The sequence below is a fragment of the Oratosquilla oratoria genome, chromosome 40 (genome assembly GCF_046742065.1).
Source record: "Oratosquilla oratoria isolate Oo_2021 chromosome 40, ASM4674206v1, whole genome shotgun sequence".
Taxonomy (NCBI): domain Eukaryota; kingdom Metazoa; phylum Arthropoda; class Malacostraca; order Stomatopoda; family Squillidae; genus Oratosquilla; species Oratosquilla oratoria.
Window position 1 is genome coordinate 9,610,906 of NC_134816.1, and position 26,779 is coordinate 9,637,684.

General features: G+C 39.8%; 1 protein-coding gene across 6 annotated transcripts in view; it reads left to right on the forward strand.

Moving 5' to 3' along the window:
• Positions 1–26,779, forward strand: part of LOC143020634 (protogenin B-like) — an 862,265-nt gene that overhangs the window by 531,099 nt on the left and 304,387 nt on the right. For all 6 annotated transcript variants that reach the window (XM_076177127.1, XM_076177126.1, XM_076177129.1 and 3 more), the window contains 2 exons: positions 25,436–25,836; positions 26,101–26,203. In XM_076177127.1, the coding sequence (XP_076033242.1) occupies positions 25,436–25,836; positions 26,101–26,203 (504 nt within the window). The remainder of the gene's footprint in view (positions 1–25,435; positions 25,837–26,100; positions 26,204–26,779) is intronic.

Sequence of the window (26,779 nt, forward strand, 5' to 3'; positions counted from 1 at the left end):
CTTTCATAAGAATTGCCTTCCTACAATTATAAGATCAGTGTCATTAGAGCTTATGTCTGTAGGGCTATCAAAGTTTGTTCTTCATGGCAGGCCCTACATACAGAACTGAAACACATTTGTCAGATTCTTGTAAATAATGGTTTTCCTAACTGTGAGTTTGATTCTATTTGTAATAAAATTATCTGTGACCACCTTTCCCCCCAAACATCCTCTAAGCCCCAATTTATTAACATTTATTATCATAACATCTTTACTAAGGCGTACAAAAAAGATGAAAAAATCATAAAAGAAATCACTAAAAACTGCCACCCAGTCTCTAATGAGAAGAAAATCTGTGTGGTTGTATTCTACTCCAACCCAAAAACTAACTCTTTGGTTATGAAAAACAACCTAAATAGTAATACTGAGACCATTTCTAAAACCAACGTTGTGTATGAATTTAAATGTGATTTTGGGGACTAACCTGCATTTCAATCTACATTGGATACACTAGATGTAGTCTCAGTAGGAGAATATCTATGCACTTACAAAATGGGGCTATTAAACATCATCTGAGAAAATATCATAACCAAACCGCCACCCGTGAGTACTTAGTTCAGAACACTAGGATAATTGCAAGCAATAGGGATGCACATAAGCTTAAGCTTTTAGAAGCAATGTTTATAAGAGAATATAGCCCTATTACAAACATCCAATGCAACTTGACCCCCAGCATTAACTTATATAACAATGTTTTTGCCTGTGCGGCAAACCCCTACCCCCCCCCCCAACCAAACCCTCCTATGACCACCACACCCTTTATCAATACGAAGTCGGGTCATAAGCACCCTCTCCCTCCTCCTCCCATCCACTCCCTCCATCCCCCCCTCCAACCGAGTTTGCAACCCCCACCCCAACCCCCATATCGATGTGGTCAAGATGGGTCACAGCCCTCTGCCCCCTCCCCCTCCACCCATGCAGGGTAGGATCTGATATATAAGTCAACTACCCGTGCTATCTTTTGTCATTTCTTTAGATCTTTAATTTTGTAAGTATTGATCACCAACGGGCTCTGTATCTGTGTTACTTTACGATTTGATATATTGATGTCTATTTTCATGATTGGTGAATTTTTGTCATTGTTAATACCCCTGTTCTTTGTTTCTGTATGTTGGTAATTTATATGTTACAAATTTTCCTGATGATGTCTCCTTGAAGACGAAACATTGAAAATATATGAATAATTTTTTTTGGCAATCTGGTTTATGGCCACCCCCCATATGGCCTAATCCTTGTTAGAAAGCCTGAAAATACCCATAAGAAGATCAACAACCTCCTCAATGCTGTCGAATTTAACAATGCATGTATATATATATATATATATATATAGTGTATATTTATTTATATGTATATACAGTACTACCTCTTATTAATGGACGTTAATTAGCTGTGTTTGCACTGTGTTTTCGGTGTTTTTGGGGCTCTTGTTTAGTGCTGTGCAATCACTATTATGCCACCCAAAAACCACTCCAAATCAACGGATTATTCACATCAATGGACACTGTTACCCCCCTTTTAGTCTGTTAATGAGAAGTACTGTATATATATATATATATATATATATATATATATACATACATACATACATACATACAGTATGAGGTGTTTAGGAGAATATGTACAAACTTATAGTGAAAAACAACTTTGTCTTGACCTGGTGTAGTATTTACAATGTTTGCCTCCCTCAAAAGAATATTTGCCAAGTAGGAAATGGTAGAGCTTCAGAATACAATGATAATTTAACAAGAATTAGGAAAATTCACAGTGGCTGCATGAAGTGTAATAAAGCACATTTAGTGTTCCTCATTACTCTGGCACCTCGAGGGATGCATATCTTTGGCACTTAGGGGAAGAACATAAATGTTAATTGTGGGGCACCTCTCTTTATGTAGAGGTATAACAAAAAGGTGTAACAAAAAGCCTTGGTATGTGTATGTAACAAAAGATGTTACTTGGGTAGGGATCATAGTGAGCTGAATGAGAATCACCTTGGTTTGTTGGTTTTATTCAAGTGAAGGTGTGAGCATCGGTCTCTGGGTCGGTTGGTCGCCCGAAGGGTCGACCTTTACCGCAAGGCCTTGCTATGTGCTACAAGTACATAGGAGGGCTGGGCATCTGGTTACAGAACCAGGCTGCTTATATACGTAGTTGACATACTCAAAGGTAGCGAATGAGACAGTTGCACAGAAACATGGCTCAACAGGGCTGAGATTGTGCTTTCATGAGGATACAAGTGCAAGTACAGTAGTACAGGTGTAATATGGACTTTACACAGTAATATGAAGCCGAAGGCCAGCTATTTATACACAACATATAAATTCCTTGTCCACCCAGTTGCTGCAACGACAATACTATAAGGCAAGATATCAGGTAGAAGCTCATGTGGGGGAGTTAGGGGACTTCACAGAGGGATTCCAGTAAGATAGGGTATTGGGATCCATTTCTTGAGTCAGATTTGATGTTCCCTTTCAAAAGTGCCTTCTGAAGAGGGTTGTTTTGTGGATGGACTCGTCAGGAGTGCCATTTGTAAGTGGAATGTTGACCTTGGCAATCTTATGGCTATCATCCCAATGTATTAAGGGCACAGGACCCATGGGCTTCATGTTGGCATGATGAAAGGTACCTTTCAGAAGGTGAAATTTTTGGCCATCATGCTTTCCAGGAGGAAGGAGTATGTCTTGTTGAGTTTATAGGATATTATGATAATGAACTTGTTGGTATTGATGGTTTCTACACACACACGCATGTATGCACATACACACACCAACAGTAGCTTTTCCCCTTATATTGGGGTGATCAGCCAAGGTATGCACTCACCTTTCACCCATCCCATACCCATTTGTCTTTCATCTTAGCATCTTGTAGATGAAGAGTCATTCCTGTTCTATGTTTACTGCTTGGATCAGAAGCAATGCAGTAAGACACAGCACCATAGCAGGGCCTGACAACATATATATATATATATATTTCTAAACAGAAATGTAGTAGCACATTTGTAAATGACACTCAGGAAACCCACAGTCGGAAAAAATAAACTTCGAATAAAGAAGAATCCTATATTTCGGCTATCAACAGTAGCCCTCTTCAGGAAAGTATATAAGTCCCCTCTGTACTCTGTCTTATGTACTTTCCTGAAGAGGGCTACAGTTGATAGCCGAAATATAGGATTCTTCTTTATTCGAAGTTTATTTTCTCCGACTGTGGGTTTCCTGTGTCATATATATATATATATATATATATATATATATATATATATATATATATGGATTCATGTATGTTTTTTACGCAACAGTCATAACCACCTGTATTACCAGTAAAAAAAAAAAAAAAAAAAAAAAATCCTACACACCACCACAATATATTACAATATACATGGTTGGAGAAGAAAAAAAAAAAAAAAAAGACCCGGCGCCAACCACTGAGTGAAATGTTTGAGAGTGCGTCACCGTAGTAAAGGGGGTTAATGTAGTGAGCCGCGCCGCGCCACTACTTGAGACAAGATACTACGCCACTCCCGACCCTCGTGCGCCTCAACCTCATCCTTCGCCGCTCTCCGGTCTCGCGCACTTCGTGCGGCGACAGCAATCCTCCTCTTCCTCCTCGTCATCTTCGTACTCCTCATTTTTATTATTATTGTCCTCCTTGTTCTCTTCTTCTCCCCCTTCTCTTCCATTTCATCTCTTCGTCACTTCTTTTCTCTCCGCATCTCTTTTCCTCGCTGTTTCCATTTCCCCCTCCTATTCACACTTTCTTTTCCTCCTCCTCCCCCTCTCTCGCCTTGTTTCCTCCTCTTCTATCTTCCCTACTCTATACTTTTCCCTCCTCTTTTCCATTCTTCTCCCAAGTTCTTCAACTTCTCTCTCCGTTCTTCTCTTCCTTCTTCCACCCCCTCATCTTTTCCTCCCAGTTCATCCACATCCTCTTCTGTTCACCTCCTCTTTTCTCCTTCGCATTTCTCTAATACTTACGCAGTTCACTGCCCAGTTGTATCTTCCACCACCTTTACACCACACCGATACCACTCTTGGGCATTCATCGCCGTGTTGCTCTTTATTTTCTCTCTCTCTCTCTCTCTCTCTCTCTCTCTCTCTCTCTCTCTCTCTCTCCCCGCTCTCCGCTCTCTTTCTCTCCCATTATCTCTATCTTCCCCATCCCCCCCCTCTCTCTCTCTCTCCCTCTCCCTCCCTCCCTCTCCCTCTCTCTTTCTGCGTTTTTGTCTCTCTACCTGCTCTTTTATTACCCGTCCCTCATCACTTATCGCTCTTCTTTAATTTCCTATATATTCTTTCGTCTCTTTCTGTTCTCCTATATTTTACAGTATATCCACCTTTTTCTCGTTACTTTCTCTCCCCTTTCTTGTCTCCCCTCTCTTTTTTCCCCACTTCCATCTCTCTTCCCTCTCCAGTCTTTTCTATCTCTCATTCCTCTCTTCTCAACCCTCTCTTTTCTCTCCCTTCTTTCCACTGTCTTCTTTCCTATATCTTCTCTCCCTCCTCTCCCTTCCCTCCTCTTCTAACCCCTCTTTTATTTCCTTTCTCTTGTCTGACTTCTCTCTCTTCCGTTTTTTCCTAACATTCATGTTCACCCCGCGACTCCATCTCGCACTACTCCTCCGTATGCACTCCATTACGAGCTCTCTCACTTCATTACACCTCCCCATACGTATTCGCCATCACTCTCGGCCAGCCACTCCGCACCACGTGACTTCTCGGTATGCGACTTTTATACTTCCCACTACTACTCGTCGCCACACGCTCCCCTCACGTCATTCGACATTATACTGCACACACACACACACACACACACACACACACACACACACACACACACACACACACACACACACACACACACACACACACACACACACACACACACACACACATATATATATATATATATATATATATAATATTTTTTTCCTACGACCTTTTTCTCACCCCCATGAGATTCCACATTTCCCAGTATGGTGTACTCCACAGCCTTCCACTGTCCTCCACATCCGCTCTACTCCACATGAAACTGAACGTTTCTCGGTTGTTCCAGTTGAGGCCACGAAACACAACTGTGGTATCCGACTATTCCACTAACGCCATGCTGTAGCAAGCAATGTCACATCACATCCCGTCATAAGTACACCACTACACCTGATCATACACTACAACTTAACAAATCACGCTCATTCCACGTGCTACATCACTCGACTCTACACCAAACTACACGCTACACTACACTTCGTTACACTACACTACAAACCACACATCACACTAGCAGAAGACCGTAAGCAAGGCGACCTTACGCCAGGAGGCACTGAAGTGCTGTCAAAGCCGTCGCCTTTGCTTCGTGTGGAAGTGGGTGGAACAGAGGTGTAGGCCCACCCAACGCATCGCAACTGGTACAGTCAACGTTGCCTGCGGAGCGGCTTCTTCTAAGTAAGGAGTAGCGGGGTCCATAGTGTCAGCATTGCATCGTGTTATATACGAAGTGAACGATTATGTATTTACTTATGAATTTATCTATTTGTTCATGTATTTATATATTTATTCATTTTTGCCGTTACTTTCTGGTTTTTGACTCTCGTATCGTAAACTTTCGACGTGAAGAAATGTTTCTTGTTCGACAGCTATTTCGCAGAAGACGCCAGCCAAGGTAGTACCCGGAAGTGACACCAGTGGTAGGCTACCTCACCTGAGCGAGAGACGTCATACAGTGGTGACACTTATTATATATTTTGTTCTGGTTTGTATTCCGATTTTATTCAGTTGAGGGGCAGGTACTTCGGCATCGAGACCTCCCCTCTTACCCAAAGGCCGCTCCCCGCCCCCCCCCCCACAAAGAAAGTCTTTTGCTATTAACCAGAACGAAAATGTAGAAAGTACGTTATCATAGGAAAGTGGCTGACTTCAGTACAAAATATGCGAATCACTTCTTCACCACATTCCATTCCGTTCCTTTCTGGACGTCATTTTACATCTCATAACTCCTTCGCTACCGAGGAGGTGGAAGGGTGGTGCCACTTGGGCGAATAGAATAGCTTGGCAAGAGGAACAACCAATGGTAAAGTGACATCCGGCAAATAAATCATTGGAATGTCATGCAGAGCACTATTTAGAATTGTGTGTGGTCTCCATGCCGGCAAGAGGGATTTTGCCCGCCGGGGGCCGTTCGTCCTCTTCGCTTGGAAGTAAGACGACCTGTTGTCCTTCGTGTGGGTGGGTGTGGGGGGGGGTCAAACCGCCCCCCCCCCCACGTGTGGGTGTCCGATTAGGAGTTCCTCTCCCTCTTGTCTCGCGTCGGGGGGTGGGGGAGGTTCCTTTATGTTGGATAAAATCACTTCAGTAATAGCGAAATTGTTTAACATTTTAGCGCTTAGTGAATGAAGAGAGCGCATAGTCGCCGCACACTCTCTTCCCTGCCGTTCTCTGCCTATGTGCATCAACCCCCTATCCCCGTTCCAGGCAAGCTCCCAAGCAGATTGTCTCATGCCCGTCGTTTCCAGGCAACATGTATCGGAACCACGGCTGGCGTGGGCATCATGCCCCCCCCCACCTCCTCCTCCCCTCAGGCCATTTGGGGTCATCTCCCGATAGGCGAGCCACGTTACCGCAGTGCCTCTTCTGGCGTTCAGTGACAAGGCAGGCTATGTCACGGGGGACATTGAGGCGCGACTCGAAATCTTGGTGGGGCTCCAGGTCAGGCAACAGTATGACGAGAAACATTTTGTTCTGGCAGGAGGAGATTTTATGCAGCTGAGGACGGGGGTGGGTGTGCTGCTGCTGCTGCTGCTGCTGCTTTGAGAGCGGAAGGTGGAGAGTCTCGATCGATCGAGGGGGGGGGGACCCCCTCTTCCTCCTCCCCGTTCGCCCGGAGAAGGAGGATGCCACCTCAGCTGCAGAAAGTAGCCAGCACTTCTCCCCCCCCTCCCCAAGGCGTTTTCAGGCTTCATGACGTTATTGTGTACTTTTGACTCGACGCTGTAGGTAGATCATGATGGAGCTTCTGGGTTTTTCGTTTGGTAAAATATTTTCTTCGTCAAAGTTTGGGGTCAAGTGCTAAGTCGGGTTGGTAGTTTGGAGGAAAAGGAAGAAGGTCGCTGCCTTAATTAACCGAAATAAAGTCTGAAATAAATGTTCGAATTGAAGTTTTTACTGTCGATTTAGCGGAAAGCGGCTCCAAATCGCCCCTCGCAGGAACGGTCCCTCAGGGTGAATAAAACCGTCTGGAGCGGGCCATAGTGAAATCTGAGTGACAGTACACTTCATTAAATTGACGTCCTCTTTGTGGATCACTTTCTTATTCTGGCTTTCGCCACGCTCTTTTATGAAGGATCTCCGTGACATACAAACACACAAACACACCTCCCCAAGGGTGCACCCGGTGAGCTTTTACAGGAGTAGATTTTTCCAGTGAAGTATTAAACGCGTGCGGCTGTGGGCAAAATCATTTTCACAAGTACGACGACACTCAACGGAGGGAACTCGCCCATCCCCATCAGCTAAATGAAATTATTTGGAGGTAGTAACAATTACATTTGAAACAACCGTATGAGTGAGTAGAGTTGTTTTCTTAGGATAGTAAGGGATGTTTTGTTTCCTTGATCCAATAAAATCAGATGGTGGCAACCAGGATGAAATACCTAAGACGATATAATTCAAAGACGAATTGATACACGTTTAATGCAACCGACCAGAGGGCGTTTTCCTTGACCTTGTTGATGGTTGAATAGAATTGTGAAATGTGCTGTCTTTTTATTTTATTTTATTGTATTTATGTTATCGTCAGTATAATTGTTATCGATATTGTTGTTATTATTGTTAATTATTTACTTAATCTTTTTATGACGTTATTCGTATTGCCTGGTAGCACAATAGGAAACGTGCGGGTCTCGCTTCATCCTAGACGCGGGTTCGAGACCCGCACTTTTTTCCATTCCTCACCCGTGACTATAGTTTCCTAACTCAGTAGTCCAAGTGTATACGACTAAAGGCAGGTTACGCTAATCAACGGAATGCTTTAAATCCAACATTAAATTCGTTCACACGCGAGTCCAGCCTTGCCGTTTAGAGAAAGGTATAAACCAAGATCTAAATAAACAGGTCAAACCGTTTGAATTCTTCTGCGCAGCTTCTGACGTCATTAGGCTGGGTCCGTTTTCTCTTTGTGAAACACTGAAGAAAACTGTGAAACGCCAAGGAAGACAGGTACTTTAATATTTTATATATTATATATATATCATATATATTCATATATATAGACAGGAACTATAATATTTTATATATATTTATATATATTTTTTATAATATTTGTCAGAATATAACTAATTGCGTGGAGCGGTGCGAGCGAAGGCAACAACATACCCGAACGACGCACCAGCTTCAACTGACAGCTATAGGACCCGCGAACCCCACTTTGAACAGCCAGGTGACGTTCACGGGCCCGCTGCGCCAACTCCCTCGAAATTCGGTCGGAAGTGGTTAGACCTGGTATACCTTAGATCTTGGTATAAACATTGCTAGTTTATTTTATGCGCAAACACTCTTCTCACCATATGCTTGAAGGAGCTACAGAATGAGGAACTCTTATTAGCAGAGCCAGTGCCTATGCCAGTTTCTCAAATATTTTATCTTAAATAACCTTGAACGATTTACGATCTCTCTAAAAATGCATATTTGACGGTCTTTGCATCTCTTATACACCCACATGCACATGTGCACATGCATACACACAAAGTTTTCCATATACTGTAGATGTATAAATATGTGGAATAGCTTAGAAGGTGATATTGCCCAAGCTCAGTCAATACATTTCAAGTCTAAATATGATAGAAAATTAGAGAATAGGAGACAGGACCCAAAGAGCATTGTTCCTTTCCTGTATACTCACTCCGCTGGAACTTGAACCTCGTGTAGATTCTGGTCTGCCAGCAGTAAGCCTCTCCATGTCCTTCGGTCCTGTGGTGCTTCCATCCAAGTTGCTTTATTTATTCCTCTTCTGTTCATCTCCGCATCCACACCATCCATCCATCCATCCTGTATACTACAATTTGGTAAATGAGCACATGCATACACATACGCATAGATTATCGAGCACTATGCAGAAGACTTTTGTCATCCATAGAAAATGGTATTAGAAGGGTTGACTGAGTAAGAGAGCGTATATTATCATTATTTCTTAATATAATTGGGATGCTCGTATCCCAAAGCGCCTCTTGTGGTTGTATCTTCTCTATTAGAGCATAGATAACTTCAGTATTCCACTCCATCACAGCAAAAAGTGTAGATACCAAGCAAATGGTGAGAAGAGTTTTCGCATATAGAATAAACTAGCAGTGCTTACATACAACGATAGTCAAACGACTGATTACCACAATATAGGCTATATTCCATAAAAATGATTTTCTCTTTCAAGATAATTCTATACTATTGGAAACTTCATCTCTTATTACTGAATAAGTTGCATATATATATATATATATATATATATATATATATATACACAGTATATATATATGCACACACATATATATGTTTATATACATGTCTACTATAATAAAGTAGTAGCCTCTGTCTGCCTGTTTGTTCACGAATTCCTAGGGTTTTGGAGATAGACCCCCAGAACCATATATATTCTGATAACCTATCACTCCATGGTTAAGGGTTAAAGATAGGTGGGGGTATGGTCAGGTTAGGGATTATTCATGAACTCCAAGATTTTTGCAGATAGACCCCTATAACCATATATATTCTGAAACCTTATAACCCAAGGTACTTGGATAACTATCTTTCATTTGTTTGTTTGTTTGTTCACAAACTCCTAGGGTTTTGGAGATAGACCCCCATAACCATATATATTCTGATACCCTATCACTCCAGGTACTTGGATGACTATATTACATTAAAAAAATGGTTAGGGTTAAGGGTTAAAGTTAGATGGGGTATGGTTAGGTTAGGGATTGTTCACGAACTCCTAGGTTTTTGTACATAGACCCCTATAACCGTATATATTCTGAAACCTTATAACCCAAGTTACTTGGATAACTAGCTTACATTTGTATCTATTATAATAAAGTAGTAGCCTGTGTCTGTCTGTTCACAAACTCCCCGAAAACCATATATATTCACCATAACCCAGGCTACTTGGATAAGTATATTTTATTTACAAAGGGTGTATCCCTCCTCAAATTGATTTTTTCTTACATTCTTAACATTTTATTTTTGTTACCTTTTCCATTGAAATATATTGATAGTGTAACTTTTCTCCACAAATTCTATCAAAATTAAAATGATCATCATTTGCCCGCAGCAATGTGTGTGTGTGTATTTACCTAGTTGTATTTTATGGGAAGGGGAGCTATGCTCGTGGTGTCCCATCTCCATATCTCATTTTATCAAGACTGTTTTTAAATTCGTGTATCGTTTTTGCATACACCACATTCTCATCTAATTTGTTCCAAACGTCTGTTATCCTGTGGGGAAAGCTGTTCTTTTTCAGGTCTCTTCTATAATTGTCTTTTTTTTTTGTTTTTTTCCATGTCCTCTTGTATCTGTACCATCCCATTTTATTAGATCCTCTCTACCAATAATTTCCATGCCTTTCATGATTGTATATATAGTTATCAAGTCTCCTCTCTCTCTTCTTTGCTCCAATGTCTGTAGCTCAAGTTTTGCCAGCCTCTCCTCATACGATAGTTCTGAGAGTGTTGGTGCCAATTTTGTAATTGCTCTTTGTATTCTTTCAAGTTTTGTTATACATTGTTTTTGTACTTGGTGACCACATCATCGCTGCATACTCCAATTTTGGTCTTATCTTCACCATTTCTTTGTCCAGATATGTAAATGGCACTTTGATTGTTCTTATTAAACTATAAATTTCTAAAAAAAAATTGTTTATATGTTTCTCAGGGGGCATATTCATAATAATGACTCCCAGGTCCTTCTCCTTTTCCACTTTTTTTTATTTTTTTTATTTCTTCCTCTCCCAGTTTATATGATCCCACTGTTCTTATTTTGTTTCTTCCAAATTCCATTATACTACACTTCTTAATATTGAATTCCATCTACTTCCTACTCCATTCCCATACTTTATTGAGATCACTCTGCAGCGACTCGCAATCTTCTTCAGTGTTTACTTTTTTCAAAAGTTTTGCATCATCTGTAAAAAAGCTCATATAACTTTCAATTCCTTTATCCATATCATTAATATATATATATATATATATCAAACATTATTGGGGCCAAAACTGTTCCTTCTGGAACTCCACTAATCACCTTATCCCAATTAGAATGTTTGTATCTTATCACCACTCTCATTTTTCTTTCATGCAAGAAGTCTTCCATCCACTTCAGTAATTTGCCCTGTATACTTCCTGCATCTTCTAATTTCTTTAGCAATTTCTTATGTGGCACCTTATCAAAAACTTTTTTCAGGTCTACAAATGCACAATCAGCCCATCCATCTCTTTCTTGTATTATATCTATTAGTCTTGAATAGAAATACATCAGGTTTATGACACATGATCTTCCTTGTCTAAATCCAAATTGCCTTGGATTTAGTACGTTGTTTTTTTCCAAATACTTTACCCATCTAATTTTGATAACTCACAAATTTTAGCTACCATACTTGTAAGAGAGACCAGTCTATAGTTGGTAGGATCTTCCTTGTTTCCTTTATATATTGGTACTATATTTGCTCTTTTCAATCTTCTGGGACTTTTCCTTCTTTCACTTAACTGCTTATTAGAGTATGTATTTTGTCTGTTAATTAGTTCCTGCAGTCTCTCAAAATCCAGTATGCCATTTCATGTGGATCATGCAATTTTCTAACATCGAGATTACTCAAGTGATTTATTATTTCTTTCCTTGTTACTTCTATCTCTTTCATATGGGGGACTTTCTCCTCCCACTGGACATCTCTAAGTTGTATGTTCTCCCTTGTAAACACTGATTTAAAATGCTTGTTCATAATTTCTGCCATTTCTATTTCCTCTGTGTATTCAATTCCTCCTTGTAGTTTCACTAATTCCTGTTTGTTTTTTAGTTTGCTGTTTACAAATCTATAAAATAGTTTTGGTTTACCTTTACATTTTTCTATGACATCTTTTTTGTATTTTCCTTTTTCTTCCTTGCACACTTGTACATATTGGTTTCTATAACCAGTGTATATTTTCCATTTATGGGTCTTTTGTCTTTCCTCCATTTTATCCAAGCTTTATCCCTTCTTATCTTTTAACTCACTACATCTTTTGCTGTACCAACATTTTATATATGTATGTATATATATATATATTTACATTTACACACATATATATATATATATATATATATATATATATATATATATATATATATATATATACATATGTATATATATTTTAAATTTCTGTTTCTGTTGTTTCCTCCTTATGTATCCTTTCCCAGTCTGCTTTTTGGAAATATTCTCTCATCAAAATTTGTTTTTCCATACATCAATCTTCCCTTTCTATATTGTTCATTTTTTCCATATATTTTTCTTCATTTAGTTCCTGTTCAACTAATATGTGGTCACTTTTACTTAGTGGTGTCTTATATTTAATCTTGTCCACTATTTCAGGTTCTGATGTGATTTTTAGTTCCAGTTGTGATGGTTTTTCATTTCTATACCTAGTATTCCCGTGTATCATTGTATGTTCTATAATCATATCAAGTAGAACATTTCCCCATAGGTCATCTCCACCCTTCACTGTCATATCTTCCCAGCAGATTTCTTTACAGTTAAAGTCACCCATTATAACTATTCTTCCTCCATCCTCCATTATATTATTTAGTGTTATCCATGTGTCTTTTAACATATTTTTGTGTTCTCTCTCTTCCCACAAAGCTGTTTTAAGATGCACATAATTGACCACAAACTTCCTGCTCTTCTTGTCCGTGTCCTCTATTTCCATCATAATAATCACTCTATTCTTTCCATATGTAACATTCCTCACATTTATATCCTTCTTAGTCAGGAACACAACTCCATCGTCTTGTTTTACTTCTCTATTTCTAATCCAATAATTATATGCACCATGGCCAACACTGTTGGGTGGTAATGGACCTTTCAGTTTTGTCTCTACAATTCCCATATGTCAGGTTCTTTTTCCTTCAGGTAATCATTCAGTTCATTCATGATTGTTATTAAGCCTTCAATATTTGTGAAAGACACTTTTAATTTTCTGTTACTGGTAATTTTGTCATTATCTCATTGTATGTACAGTACCTATTTTTAAGATTGAATTTCAAATATACTAATAACTTTTGGCATATGTTTTCCTATTCCTTAAAATTTTCTATAGAGGTAACCAGTCCTTGTAGGTTGCCATGTTTCAATTTTTGAATTTTGGTCCCAACTATCATGGACAATATTAGTACATACATACATATACCAAGGCTTTTTCCCCCTTTCAAGGGAGGTAGCCAAAAAGGTAAAGGCATAAAAACACTCCCACCCATTTCATCCCTAAATACACTCCACACCCCTCCCACCCTCCCTCTCATCTGAGCACCTCCTGGATGACGGGCCATCCCTGCACCTTGCCCACTGCCCTGGGTCAGAAGCAGTGTCGCAAGACACAGCACATCCACAGCAATGCCGCTTCATTTAATCGGCGACCCCCCCTCTCCGTCCCCCCTTGCATATAAGGAGAGGACGGTGAGAAATCCCTTCGGGCTGCGTCAAAATTTACTCACACATACTACCCCCGCCCATTCCTCCTCATGCAATCACAACATCATCCATATACAACCATTCTCCACTTGCCTCTGTCTTCCGTCCTCTCCCTTCCTTCCTCAACAGACATTCCCCTCTTTCCCAAAGCCCCCTTCACCCCATCCATCCACCTCATCCTAGGACGTCCCCTCATGTTCACTCCCTCCACATCTGCCTTCCATACCTCTTTTACTAATCTTTCTTCACTCATTCTTTCCATGTGTCCAAACCATCCTAATATTCTTTCATCAACCCTATCTCCCAGCTCCTTTTTCACCCCTGTTCTCCTCCTCACCTCCTCATTTCTCACTCTATCCAGCCTAGTAACCCCCACCATACTTCTCAGACACCTCATCTCAAACACATTCAAACTCCTTCTCTCTTCTTCTCTTATGTTCCACGTTTCTGCCCCATACAGTGCTGTTGGCACAATCACTTCTTCATACAGTCTCCTCTTCGCATCCATTCCTAAATGTCTATTCCTCATTACACTCTTTAATCCACCAAGGCATTTATTCGCTTCTCTCAATCTACATTCTACCTCCACCTTCACTCCACCTTTTCCTGCTACACTTGCACCCAAGTATCTAAAACTATCCACTTCCTCCAGTCACTCTCCCTTAATGTTCACTTCCAGTCTACTGCCACTTTCACCCCTTGTACATCTCATCACCTTACTTTTACCCACATTTATCTTTAGCTTTCTTCTATCACATACTCTCCCAAACTCTGCCACCAGCTTCCTCAATCCCTCCTTTGACCCTGCCACAAGCGCAGTGTCGTCCGCAAACAACAGGTGGCTCACCTCCCACTTTTCTCCATTTTCTTTAACCATCTCCAATGCCTGACCCACTACCCTAGCATTCACCTCTCGCACCACCCCATCCATGTATAAGTTGAACAGCCAGGGCGACATAACGCATCCTTGACGAAGTCCCACCTATACTTCTAACCACTCACTCTCTCCATTTCCAATCCTGACACAAGCTCTACTACTCTCATAAAAACTCTTGACAGCTCCCAAAAGCTTTCCTCCTATCCCATAAATCTGCATAACCTCCCACAGTGCCTTTCTGTCTACCCTATCATAAGCCTTTTCCAGATCCATAAAAGCCCAAAAAACATCCTTCCCCTTTCCTATAGCTTTCTCACATATCTGTCTTACCACAAAGATCTGATCTACACAACCTCTGTCCTAAATCCACACTGTTCCTCACCAATTACTCCTTCTGTTCCTCTCCTAATCCTCTCAATCAAGATCCTCCCATACGCCTTCCCTACTACACTTAACAGGCTAATCCCTCTGAAACTACTACATTCACACTTTTCCCTTTTTCCCTTGTAAAGAGGAACTATACAGGCACTTCTCCAGTCCTCCTGTACTCTACCCTCTCTCCAGCAAACATTAAATAACCTCACCAACCAGTCCACCATCACTGAACCTCCCTTTTTCAGACATTCTGCATGGCATCCATCCAGACCAGGTGCCTTACCTGCTTTCATCATCTTTACAACTGCCTTCACCTCATCCTTCCTTATTTCTCCATTCTCCTCACTCATCACTCATTTTCTTCGCATTTCCCACTGCAGCTATCTTTCCTTCCCTATCCTCCTTCACATTTAGCAACTCCCTAAAATATTCTGCCCATCTTCCCCTTACTGCCTTCTCTTCCATTATCATCTCTCCATCTGCACCTTTTACCTTTCCTTCCCTACTTGATTCGCCTCCTCTTCCTCTCTTAATTTCTTTCCAAAACATCTTTTTATTACTTTCAAAATTTTCTGTCATACTCTTACCCCATTTCACATCTGCTCTCCTCTTTGCCTCCTTTACCTTTTGCTTTACTTCTCTTTTCTTTTCTTTGTACATCTCATATGACTATCCCGTCCTCTTTTGTAACCAATCTGTGAATGCTCGCTTCTTCTCTTCTACAACCTTCTTTGTTTCCTCATCCCACCATTCACTACCCTTTCTTCTATTTCCCCCTGTCCTTCTTGTTCCACACACCATCCTTGCACACTTTAAGACTCCCTCCTTGAACCATCCCAATTCCTCCTCCACACCCATCCCTGCTCCATCCTTTACTCCCTCCCACTCCTACTTCAGCTTCTTTTCGTACTCCTTCTCCTTTTCCTTTTCATTTAGAGTTCACTCTAAGAACCTCCCTACCTTTTGTCCCTTTCCTCTTTCTCCATCTATCCTCCACTCTCAGCTTACCTTCCACCAAAAAATTATCTAATATTCCCCCACCCTCTCCCCTTAGCACATGTACATCCTTAACTCTTCCTATCATAATCCTATTTACCACTACATAATCCATTAGCGCTCTATCTACCACCCTTCCCTCCACCACCCTCTCCCATGTGTACTTATGCTTGACTTTCTTCCGAAACACTGTATTTGCTATCATCAACTCTCTAGACACATTTCCACCATCAACTCTCCACTACGATTCTTTCCTGGAATTCCACACTTCCCAACCACTCCATCGATTGGACCATTTCCCACCCTAGCATTAAGGTCTCCCAGTACTATTACATTGACATTTCTTCCTAAACCCTCTTTGCACTCGTTTAAATCTATCCAAAAGGCCTCCCTTTCTTCCACGCTCTTCTCACTGCCAGGCCCATATGCACTTACAAAGACCCACATCTCCTTTCCCAGTTTCACCTTCATCCACATTATCCTTGAGGAAACCTCCTTCCACTCCACTACCTGTTTACCTATCTCCTCACTTACTAGAATAGCCACCCCTTCCCTCCCTCGCCCTCTCTTCACTCCTGATAACCTCCCACTTACACTCCCAAACTTACACTCACCCTTCCCTTTCAACTTAGTTTCACTCAAAGCCAACACATCCATCTTTCTTCTCACAAACATACTACCTATCTCTTCCCTTTTACTCTCATCTGTACCACATCCACGCACATTAAAATTACAAGTGTCTGGAACATATTCGACACTACTGTATATACATATATACAGTGAGACCTCTCATTAACGGATGTTAATTAGCTGTGTTTGTGTTTTTTTCACTGTGTTTTCGGTGTTTTTGATGCTGTTGTTTAGTGCGTGCAATCACTATGCCACCCAAAAACCACTCCAAAACACCGCAAACACAGCTAATTAACGTCTGTTAATGAGAAGTCTCACTGTATATGTATATATATATATATATATATATATATAGAGAGAGAGAGAGAGAGTTCCACAAGGATCAGTATTGGCTCGAATAATGTTTGCTATTTATGTGAATGACATGGACAAGGGTGTGAAATGTTATGTGAGCTTTTTTGCAGATGATGCAAAACTGTTAAAGATAGTAGTGAAATGGACTGTGACTCCCTGCAGAGAGGCCTGAATGAGGTTTGGGAATGGAGTCAGAAGTGGGAAGTGGACTTCAACATTAAGAAATGTAGCATAATGGAATTTCGAAAAAAGTAAAAAAGGATATCAGGACGTTGATGAAAAAGAAAAATGGGATCTAAAATAGACCTGGGAGTAATTATCACAAAGGGTATGTCCCCTGACAAACATATAAAACAAAATTGTCGGTGAAACCCATAACTTGCTAAAATCAATAAAGGTGGCTTTTACTTGGATGAAGAAATGGTAAAGAAGATAATAGCCACACTGATAAGGTCAAAATTGGAGTATGCAGTGCCACTATGGTCACCTAGTACTAAAAAGAATATAAGGAAAATTGAGAGAATCCAGAGAGCAACTACAAAGATGGCCCCAACACTGTCTAAACTGTCATATGAAGACAGATTGTCAAAAATAGAATTACAGACTCAGGAACAAAGAAGAGAAAGAGGTGACTTGTTTACCATCTACAGAATTATAAGAGGTATAGAAGTCCTTGATAGAGAAGACTTACAAAATTGGGATAAGAGAAACACAAAAGGACAAGGAAGGAAGCTCAAAAAGGACAGTTATAGAAGAGACCTGAAAAACAACGGCTTTGCCCACAGAGTGGTGGATGTACGGAACATACTAGACAAAACATTAGTGTTTGCAAAAAAATACAAGTATTTAAGAAAAAATTAATATGGCGAGATACAGAGATGGGACACCACGCGCGTAGCTCCCCTTCCCATAAGATACAACTAGGTAAATACACACACACACACACACATCATCATCATCGGGTTGACAGCAAAGATTGGAACTCTGGAAAAAATGCAGCTATTGTGAATTTCTGCGATGAGGGAGTACCTGTGTTGTATTAGTAGGGAAGGGGAAAGCTCGTGGTGTAGTGGGCAGGGGGGGAAAGGCAAAGGGGAGGCATTATTGAAGAAAATAGAAGGAAATAAAGAAGGTAATGAACATTAAACGCCAGAAGGCGTGTAAACAAACGATGTGCAGATAACAAAGCTGATGTCGAACAAGGGAATTAAAAGTATGAATATAGATAAGAGTAGCTCAATGGAAAGTGCAGATAACAATTTCAATGGATTTAATGAGGGAGGAGATGACAACCTCCCCCAATTAGCAAGTCTAAAAGAAAAACTAATAAAAACGAACAAATCGTGGGAGGTTAAGTTTAGCTAACTCGCAGCAGTTACACAAAGAGTTGATAAAGTGGAAGAACTAAAGAAGGAGAATCAAAACCTAAGTAAAGAAGTAGAAGAATTAAAAAGACAGTTAAGAGAAGTAAAGGATGAGAATGAGGAATTAAAGAGGGATATTAAAGAAAGAGTCCATAGCAAAAGAGGTAAGTGGTTGGGAAAAAGTCCAGGAGGATAAAAAAAAATTGAATATAAGATATAGTGAAACAACAGATGAAGGAACACACTCAGGACACAGTTATAAAAGTGATGAGAGAGAAGGAGAATATAGTAAGAGACTTTGCAGATAAAGAGAAATGTATAATTAATAGGAATGGAAGAGAAGCCTAATCCAAATAGGACTACAAGAGTAAGGGATGAGAAAAAGTAAACAAGGTATTAAGACATTTCAAGAAGGTGAACAAGAAATAGAGAAAGAAATTGAAAAAAAATTATAGGCTAGGGAAATGCAGTATAGACAAGACCAGACCAATTAGGGTTAAATTCAGGTCACAAGTGACAACAGAGAATGTCATATAAAAAACAGGAAAACTAGCAAAAAGTGATCAGTATAAACAGGTATGGATAAAAAGAGAGATGAATAAAGAGGAAAGAGAGGAAGAGAAAACAAAAAGAATCGAAGCTAAGGAAAAAACGAGAACAGAACAGAGTCAGACAAAGAGAAATTCTATTGGAGAGTAGTGGATATGAAAGTGAGAAAATGGTTTATAGTAGAGAAAAACAGAAGGGAAACAGAAAACAGGATGGAGGTAACAGAAAATTAAAAGTGTCTTTCACAAATATAGATGGCTTAATAACAGGCTTGAATGAACTGAATGATTACCTGAAGGAAAAAGAACCTGACATAATGGGAATTGTAGACAAAATTGAAAGGTCCATTACCACCCAACAGTGTAGGACATGGTGCATATAATTATTGGATTAGAAACAGAGAAGTAAAACAAGGTGGTGGAGTTATGTTCCTGACAAATAAGGATATAAATGTGAGGAATGTTACATATGGAAAAAATAGAGTGGAGATGATTATGATGGAAATAGAGGACAGGGACAAGAAGAGCAGGAAGTTTGTAGTAATTTATGTGCCTCCTAAAACTGCTTCATGGGAAGAGAGAGAACACAAAAATGTGTTAGAAGACACAAGGAAAGATCTGAAAGAAAATAGCTTCCCACATAGAGTACTGGATACCTGGAATAATTTAGAGAAAGAAACAGTGTGTGCAAACACTATTCAAGATATTAACCTCTTCAGTACGGGCCAAAATCTCGCGGGCAGCATTAGCTGCCAGACGTACAATGTGTCGTAATAATACTCGCATCATAAAATATAGTCACTGCTTATATTGATCGTTCTCTCTTTCACCCGTAAATTTTGATAACCATAGAAAATGTGATGAAGACAGTTTAGAGAGTATGTCATTATGCAGGGGCAACTACAATAAATATAATCAAGACCCCGATATGGCAGCCTCGCATATCCACTTGCTCCTCATGCCGCCTACGTATGCGGCACCGTATGGAAGGGGTTAAGAAAAAACTTGATGCTGAAGGATACAAAGATGGGTCACCACAAGCATAGCTCCCTTCCCATATAATACAACTAGGTACATACACACACACCTAGATAAGGAAATGATTAAGAAAATATTACAAACATTGATAAGGCCAAAACTGGAATATGCAGTCACCCAGTACAAAAAAGAATATAAGAAAATTAGAAAGAATACAAAGAGCAATGACAAAGATGGCCCCAAAACTTTCAAACCTGACATATGAACAAAGACTGGCTGAACTGGAATTGCTGACCCTGGAGCAAAGAAGAGAATGAGGGGATCTACTAACCATCTACAGAATTATGAAAGGAAAAGAACGCCTTGATAGAGAGGACTTATTAAAGTGGGACAGAGGAAAAACAAGAGAACATGCAATGAAACTCAAAAAGGATAACTACAGAAGAGACCTGAAAAAGAACAGCTTCCCACACAAAGTGATAGATATATGGAATAAATTGGATGAAGAAATAGTGTTTTCAAACACCACACAAGAATTTGAGAACAAACTTGATTTTGCAAGATACAAAAACGGGTCACCACAAGCATAGCGTCCCTTCCTGTATAATAGAATAAGGTAAGTACAGTGGTAGAGTACCCAGCTGCCACTAGAGCAGTCTGGGTTTGAATTCCGCCTAGGGCTGAAATAATTTCAGTGTTGCTGCACCGCGGGTCATTACTCCAACACTCATGGGTGTAGAGTTGGGGGTGTGAGTGCATGTAAGGTCACAGTATTACCCATAGATCGGTCATATGTGAGCTCTGAGCTCTCTTCCGGGAAGGAAATAGCTGTCGATCATGAGTCCGTCCAACATGTGATCCAAGACCCTGGTGAATCACATGCACACAAGCATATATTCAGACTAATATCACAGAAAATTGGAGCTCCCGAGAAATACATTAAAAGCGGAATGTCTCAACAGTGCTACAGTAGCAGGATACCAAGGTTGTGTTAAATGGGAAGGGGAATGCTTGTGGATACCCGAGATAGTTTGATGACAGTGCAAATAGTGAGTATTGAAGAAAGATGGAAGATAATGAAAACAGGCCAGAGAAGACCCTTAGGGGCAAAGTAGCAAAGCAAAATGTAAACACAAGCTCAGAGCCATATATCAGTGCAATAGCAAAACAAAATTTAAACATGAGCTTTAGAGAACTGGCGGAATGAAAATGTGAAAATGAGGGTTTGAAAAATAATTATACCACAAATAGTGGAACCATAAAAACGACCTAAATGAACAAATAAAGGCAATGACCAAGAACACTGGAAGAAATATAGAAGATTTACAACAACTGAGAAAAGAATGGAAGAAAGATTAAGAAAATGATAACATAAATTTTAAGGAAATTGTTCACCAAAAAATGTAGGAGAATGCCAAAGATACAGTAATTCAGGGAATTAAGGAAAAAGAAAATCTGGTAAGAGGTACAATGGACAAAAAGAAGTGTATAGTAGTATATTGTCTAAAGGAAAAACAACCAAAATTGGTCCCTGAGAGATAACGAGGAGAAAGAATTGTCAAGAAAATTTTTAAAAGTAGCAGAAGATGAAGAGCAGGAAATAGAAAAGGAAATAGGGGAATTGCACAAAATGACAAAATATGCAGAAGTAGACCAATAAAGATCAAATGAAGGTCACAAATGGCAGAAGAAATACCAGCAAAAATACAAAAGTTAGCAAGAAGTAAATACTATAAAGATGTATGGATAAAAAGAGACATGAATGATTAGGAAAGAAAAAAGAGTAGGAATTGAAGCAAAAAAAAAAAAAAAAGGAAACTGAAAAAACTAAGTTCTATTGGAGAGTGTTAGACATGAGACTGAGAAAATGGTATATTCAAGAAAAAGAAATGAAAGGAACAGAGAGATGGAGAGAGTAGAAAAAAAATAGCGTATACTAATATAGACAGATTAATCTCAGGATTAAATTAACTAAATTATTACCTGTCATAAGAGAAACCAGGCATAATGGGAATTGTGGAGACAATATTAATGGGTCCACTATTACCAGTGTTGGACATGGATTATAACCACTGGCTTAGAAATGGAGAGGAGAAACAGGGCGGAGTCATGTTCTTGCCCAAGAAAAACTTAAATGTGACAAATTTACAAATGCAGAGAACAGGGTGGAAATGATCACAGTAAGAGTTGAAGATAGTGACATGAAAAGTAGAAAATTTGTGATGATTTATGTGCCCTCCAAAAGCAGGGTCTTGGAGAGAGATTATTCTAAAATGTTAGAAGACATGAGGCTTTTATTAAATGAAGTGCTGAAAGATGGAGGAATTTTTCTTTACTAAGTGGACAAAAAACTCACAAGGCCCGCAGAGCGTCGGTCACGTAACCTGAGCTCTCCCCTTGTTTCTACTTCTCACCTCAAAATTTATGTATGTACTCGTATGTCTTCTATGTACTCAATCTACTGTAGAGGATCACAGTCAGTGATCAAAATATACAGAACTTTTGACATTAGTGTCTTCTTTTCCGACGGTGGGATAAAATTTATATTTTACTGATGTGCTACGACATTACTTTATTGTGATATGTATATATGTATTTGTTTATCTTTATATATTCTTTTCTAATCAGTATGGATATTTCTATTGTCATGTAGTGGGAAATAGAAATTAGTTAATTGTTATATCTTGGGTTTGTATTGTATGGGGTGATACAGTGAGTCCTCTTATATGGTTATTCTTTATCTGGTAAATTCACAGTTACGGTATTTGGTAATTACTACCCTCGATTCTATTTATGATAAGAAAAATTCACAGATACGGTATCCACTATATATTTTGAAGAGGAAAGAGCAAGGAGAAGGTACGTCTGCCATATCCTATTATTACATGGTATAATGGGTACGGTATATGGTAATTTCTATTTGTGGTAAGGTTTTCAGGAATGCATATGTACTGTATAACGAGGACTTGCTATACTACAGTGATCCCTTGTTTTTCACGGTTAATGGGGACCAGAACCCCCCGCAAAAGGTGAAAACAGCGAAGTAGGATTTGCCCCCCCCCCCCCAGGGATTTTTGTGTATGTGGGTACCAGAATATTTAAAATATGTAAGCAGTATTTATACTTTACATATTTGAGACAAAGATTACAACAGTACACGTATTTACTTAAATCTTTAACCCCTTCAATATGGGCCAAAACCTCGCTGGCAGCATTAGCTGCCAGATGTGCGATGTTGTGTCATAATACTCGCATTATAAAAAATAAAGTTACCACTGTATTGGTCGTTCTCTTTCACCCGTCAATTTTTATAACCATAGAAAATATGGTGAAGCTAGTTTACAAAGTATGGGGGTCATGCAGGTACAACTACAATATATATAATCAAGACGCCGAGATCGGCATCCTCGCGTACCCACTTGCTCCTCATGACGCCTACGTAGGCGTCATCATATCGAAGGGGTTAATAATAAAACCTGATACAGTCATTAACATTTATTATACAGTAAACATTCATCAACATTGCCTTCTGAGAGAGGCGAAGAGGCTTGTGAAGCCTGGATAGTTGTGCACCACATTCAGCCATAATTTCTTCCAGCTAGAATTTATGGTCTCACTTTTCATGTCCTTTAATGCTTGCTGGATATTAGACAAACATGAGGCAATGTTGTAACTAAGCCAGTATGCTTTCAAGGTGAATTGTTCACTGTCGTCGTCAACTGCCAAAATGAGGCCCTCCATTGTGGAGTGAGTGTAGAGTGCCTTAAAGGCACGAATACCTTGATCCATTGGCTGAATTAGATGTGGTGTTCGGGGGCAGAAACTCTTGCTGCACCCCGTTATATTGCAGGTCCGTTGCGTGGCCTCCTGCACAGTCCATCAGGAGAAGGACCTTAAAGGGGAGGCCTTTTTCAGCCAGATACAGCTTCACCTGGGGAATGAAGCAATGGAGGAACCATTCGAGGGTCAGAGCTTTCGTTATCCAGGCCTTGGAGTTATGCATCCAGTACACGTGCAGCAGAGCCTTACTTTTGTTTTTTTAATGCCCGTGGATTTTTGGCTTTATAAACAAGGCCTGGCTTAAGCATAAAACCTGCAGCATTGCCACACATGATGACAGTCACACGGTCCTTGTGGGGCTTGAAGCCTGGCCTCTTCACTTCGTCCTTGAAGAGGAATGTATGTGAAGGCATCCTCTTCCAAAAAAGGCCGGTTTCATCCATGAGGTTAGGAAACTCTTCCTCCAAGTAACAATGAGCAGCATTGTTTTCAGCAGAGGAAGCCTCACCATACAGAGGCAGGCTTCTGAGGCAGTATCTTTTTTGAAATTTTTTGAACCAGCCTTTGCTGGCTGAAAAGCCTCGTCCTTGAGGAGGTGAATCACTCCTGGCAGTGCTAGTACTGGCTTGAGGTTTATCAGTTTCATCAGCACCTTCTTCAGCCTCTTCATTGTTGTCATTGGGCAAGATTTGGTCGTAGAGAGCTTTGGCCTTTGTCCTGATCATATTAGTGTCCAAACTCACTGTCTTTTTCCTGCAATCAGCAATCCACAATGCCAATGCAGCTTCCATTTTCACAATTCCTTATTGAAGGTTATTGAAGCAGTTTTGCAGATGTTTGCTTCCTCTTTGTTGATGTACTGCACTGTAGATTCATTCACGCCATAATAGCATGCCACAGATGCATAACTTCTGCCCTCTTTGATCATATCTAAAAGTTTCACTTTTTCGCTGATGGTTATCATCTTTCTCTTGGGTGCCCTGGAGGAAGCTGTCACAGGGGTACAGTGCTTAGGCGGCATTGTAAGGGCTTAACTAATCAAAAAAAGTTATCACGTAAGCAAAAAAAGTTATTGTGAACACAACACTAAGATACAGTATGCGAGACAGTCAATAGGATGAGACTGGCGAGACACAACAAGGGAAGATGCTGGGTGAGGCTGCAATGATGCGCAGCCAATCAGCTCACAGGATAAATCCACTCGTGCTCTCATTAGTTGATGTCGTGCCAGGAAGCAATCACATGCCTTGTATGAGTGCCTGTGGCATGTACAATATAGTACAGTACAGGCATGTACAAAGCGTCTGAGTCAACTCATCTCTTGTTTGGCATGCAGGGAAACCTCTCTCATGTATCAACATGAAACAATGCATCTTTCCGCAATATGGCTGCCGATATAGCTGTATTTTTTTTTTTTTTTTTATGAATTTTTTTGATGAATATTTTGGAAAAACCCATAGTATATAAAATTAAAGGTCTTTTCTTCCACATTGAGAAAATCTAGTAAATTTAGAACTAGCACACCCCGCAAATTGTGAAGCGCGAAGTGGCGAGGGAACACTGTATTTGATTAAACTTGTTTGTAAAACTTTATGCATGTTATTTCAGTTTATGATTTTCTTTGTGGAAGTCTTGTACTAGTAGAACTGTCTTGCTTCTTCCTTGTGAGTAATGCCAGCTAAGTGGTCCAAATATTGAACAGAATTTATATTGCAGATTGCAACTAGATGGTAGCATTCTTGATAATGAGTTTTTCATTATAGGAGCTGATCTTTAATTCATATTCATTGATGATCATGTTCTTCTTGCAGGGAGTGTGTGGTGTGGCAGTTGGCAGCAGTCTGAGGATGGGCGGACGGTATGGGCTAGGCGAGGAACCAGTGTGGTGCTCATGTGTGGTGGGGGTGTCTACGTCAATAGCAGCAGCAACAGTAACAACAGCAACAGCAACAACAAGAATGCTCCAAATGTACATCAGGGATTTGCCACAGCTACTACAGCAGGTTCACCATCATCTTACTCCTCTTCATCAACTATGTCTTTGTCATCATCATTATTATCATTAAAACTTCAGCAGCAGCAGCAGCAGCATTTATGGTTGAGATCAAGTGAAATGAACTATTTGCCTATGGTCACCTGGCTGCACAACAGGCAAGTGATCTCTGATGATCGGCGGATCATCACTCCACTTGGCCACCTAAATATTACACGGGTAAGTTGGATTAGATTTTAAGAGTTAAGTGTATAGCTTAGAAAATTACACATTTACTGATTCAAATATGAACACAATCTTGTAATAAAAATTTATATTCTCCATTTGATTTTGTGATATAGTATTTCTAAGCCTCATCATTTTCAGATGTAATGAGTTGTGTTTAGGACTATCCTGTATGAAATGATAAATACTAAATAATTTTGATTAGCTCTTGTATTTAAAATGATTTGTACAGACATTCTGATATTGACATGTTACTAGGTTCAGCGAAAAAGTCGAGGAGGAGATGTAGGAGAATACCAGTGTTTTATCACTACACACCAGGGGGTCCTCACTGCACCTCCTACCACTCTTTATGTGGCCAGTAAGTAACTGGTATAATTAAGTAGTAGTTATTCCACTCCATAAAGAACTTTAAACCCTCAAGTCAAATTTTTTACAGTACAATAAATTCCTTGTTTTTTCCTTGGTTATTGTATAAACTTGTGCATAAATCCAGTATTGAAGGTCAGATTTTTAGGGAGAAAATTAAAGGTCAACTTGTACATAGGTAATAATTTTATTGGATTGAAATGTGTGCATGATATGAAGGGCTAAAGAGTATTACTTAGCCATAGACATAGAAATATTCACCAGTTACTGCAAGTAATTTTTATTATTATTATTATGTTTCACTCCAGGAGTGAAGGTGGAGGTAAAATGTAAAGTGAGGGAGGCAAATAAATGCCTTGGAGGACTGAAAAGTGTCATGAGAATAGGTATTTGGGAATGGATGCAAAGAGATTATATGAAGGGATTATTGCCTGCAGTATGAGTATGGCAGAGATTTGGAATTTAAGAGAGGCAGAAAGTAGAAATTTGAATGTATTTACCTAGTTGTATCTTACGGGAAGGGGAGCTAAACTTGAGGTGTCCTGCCTTTGTATCTTGCAGTGTCTAG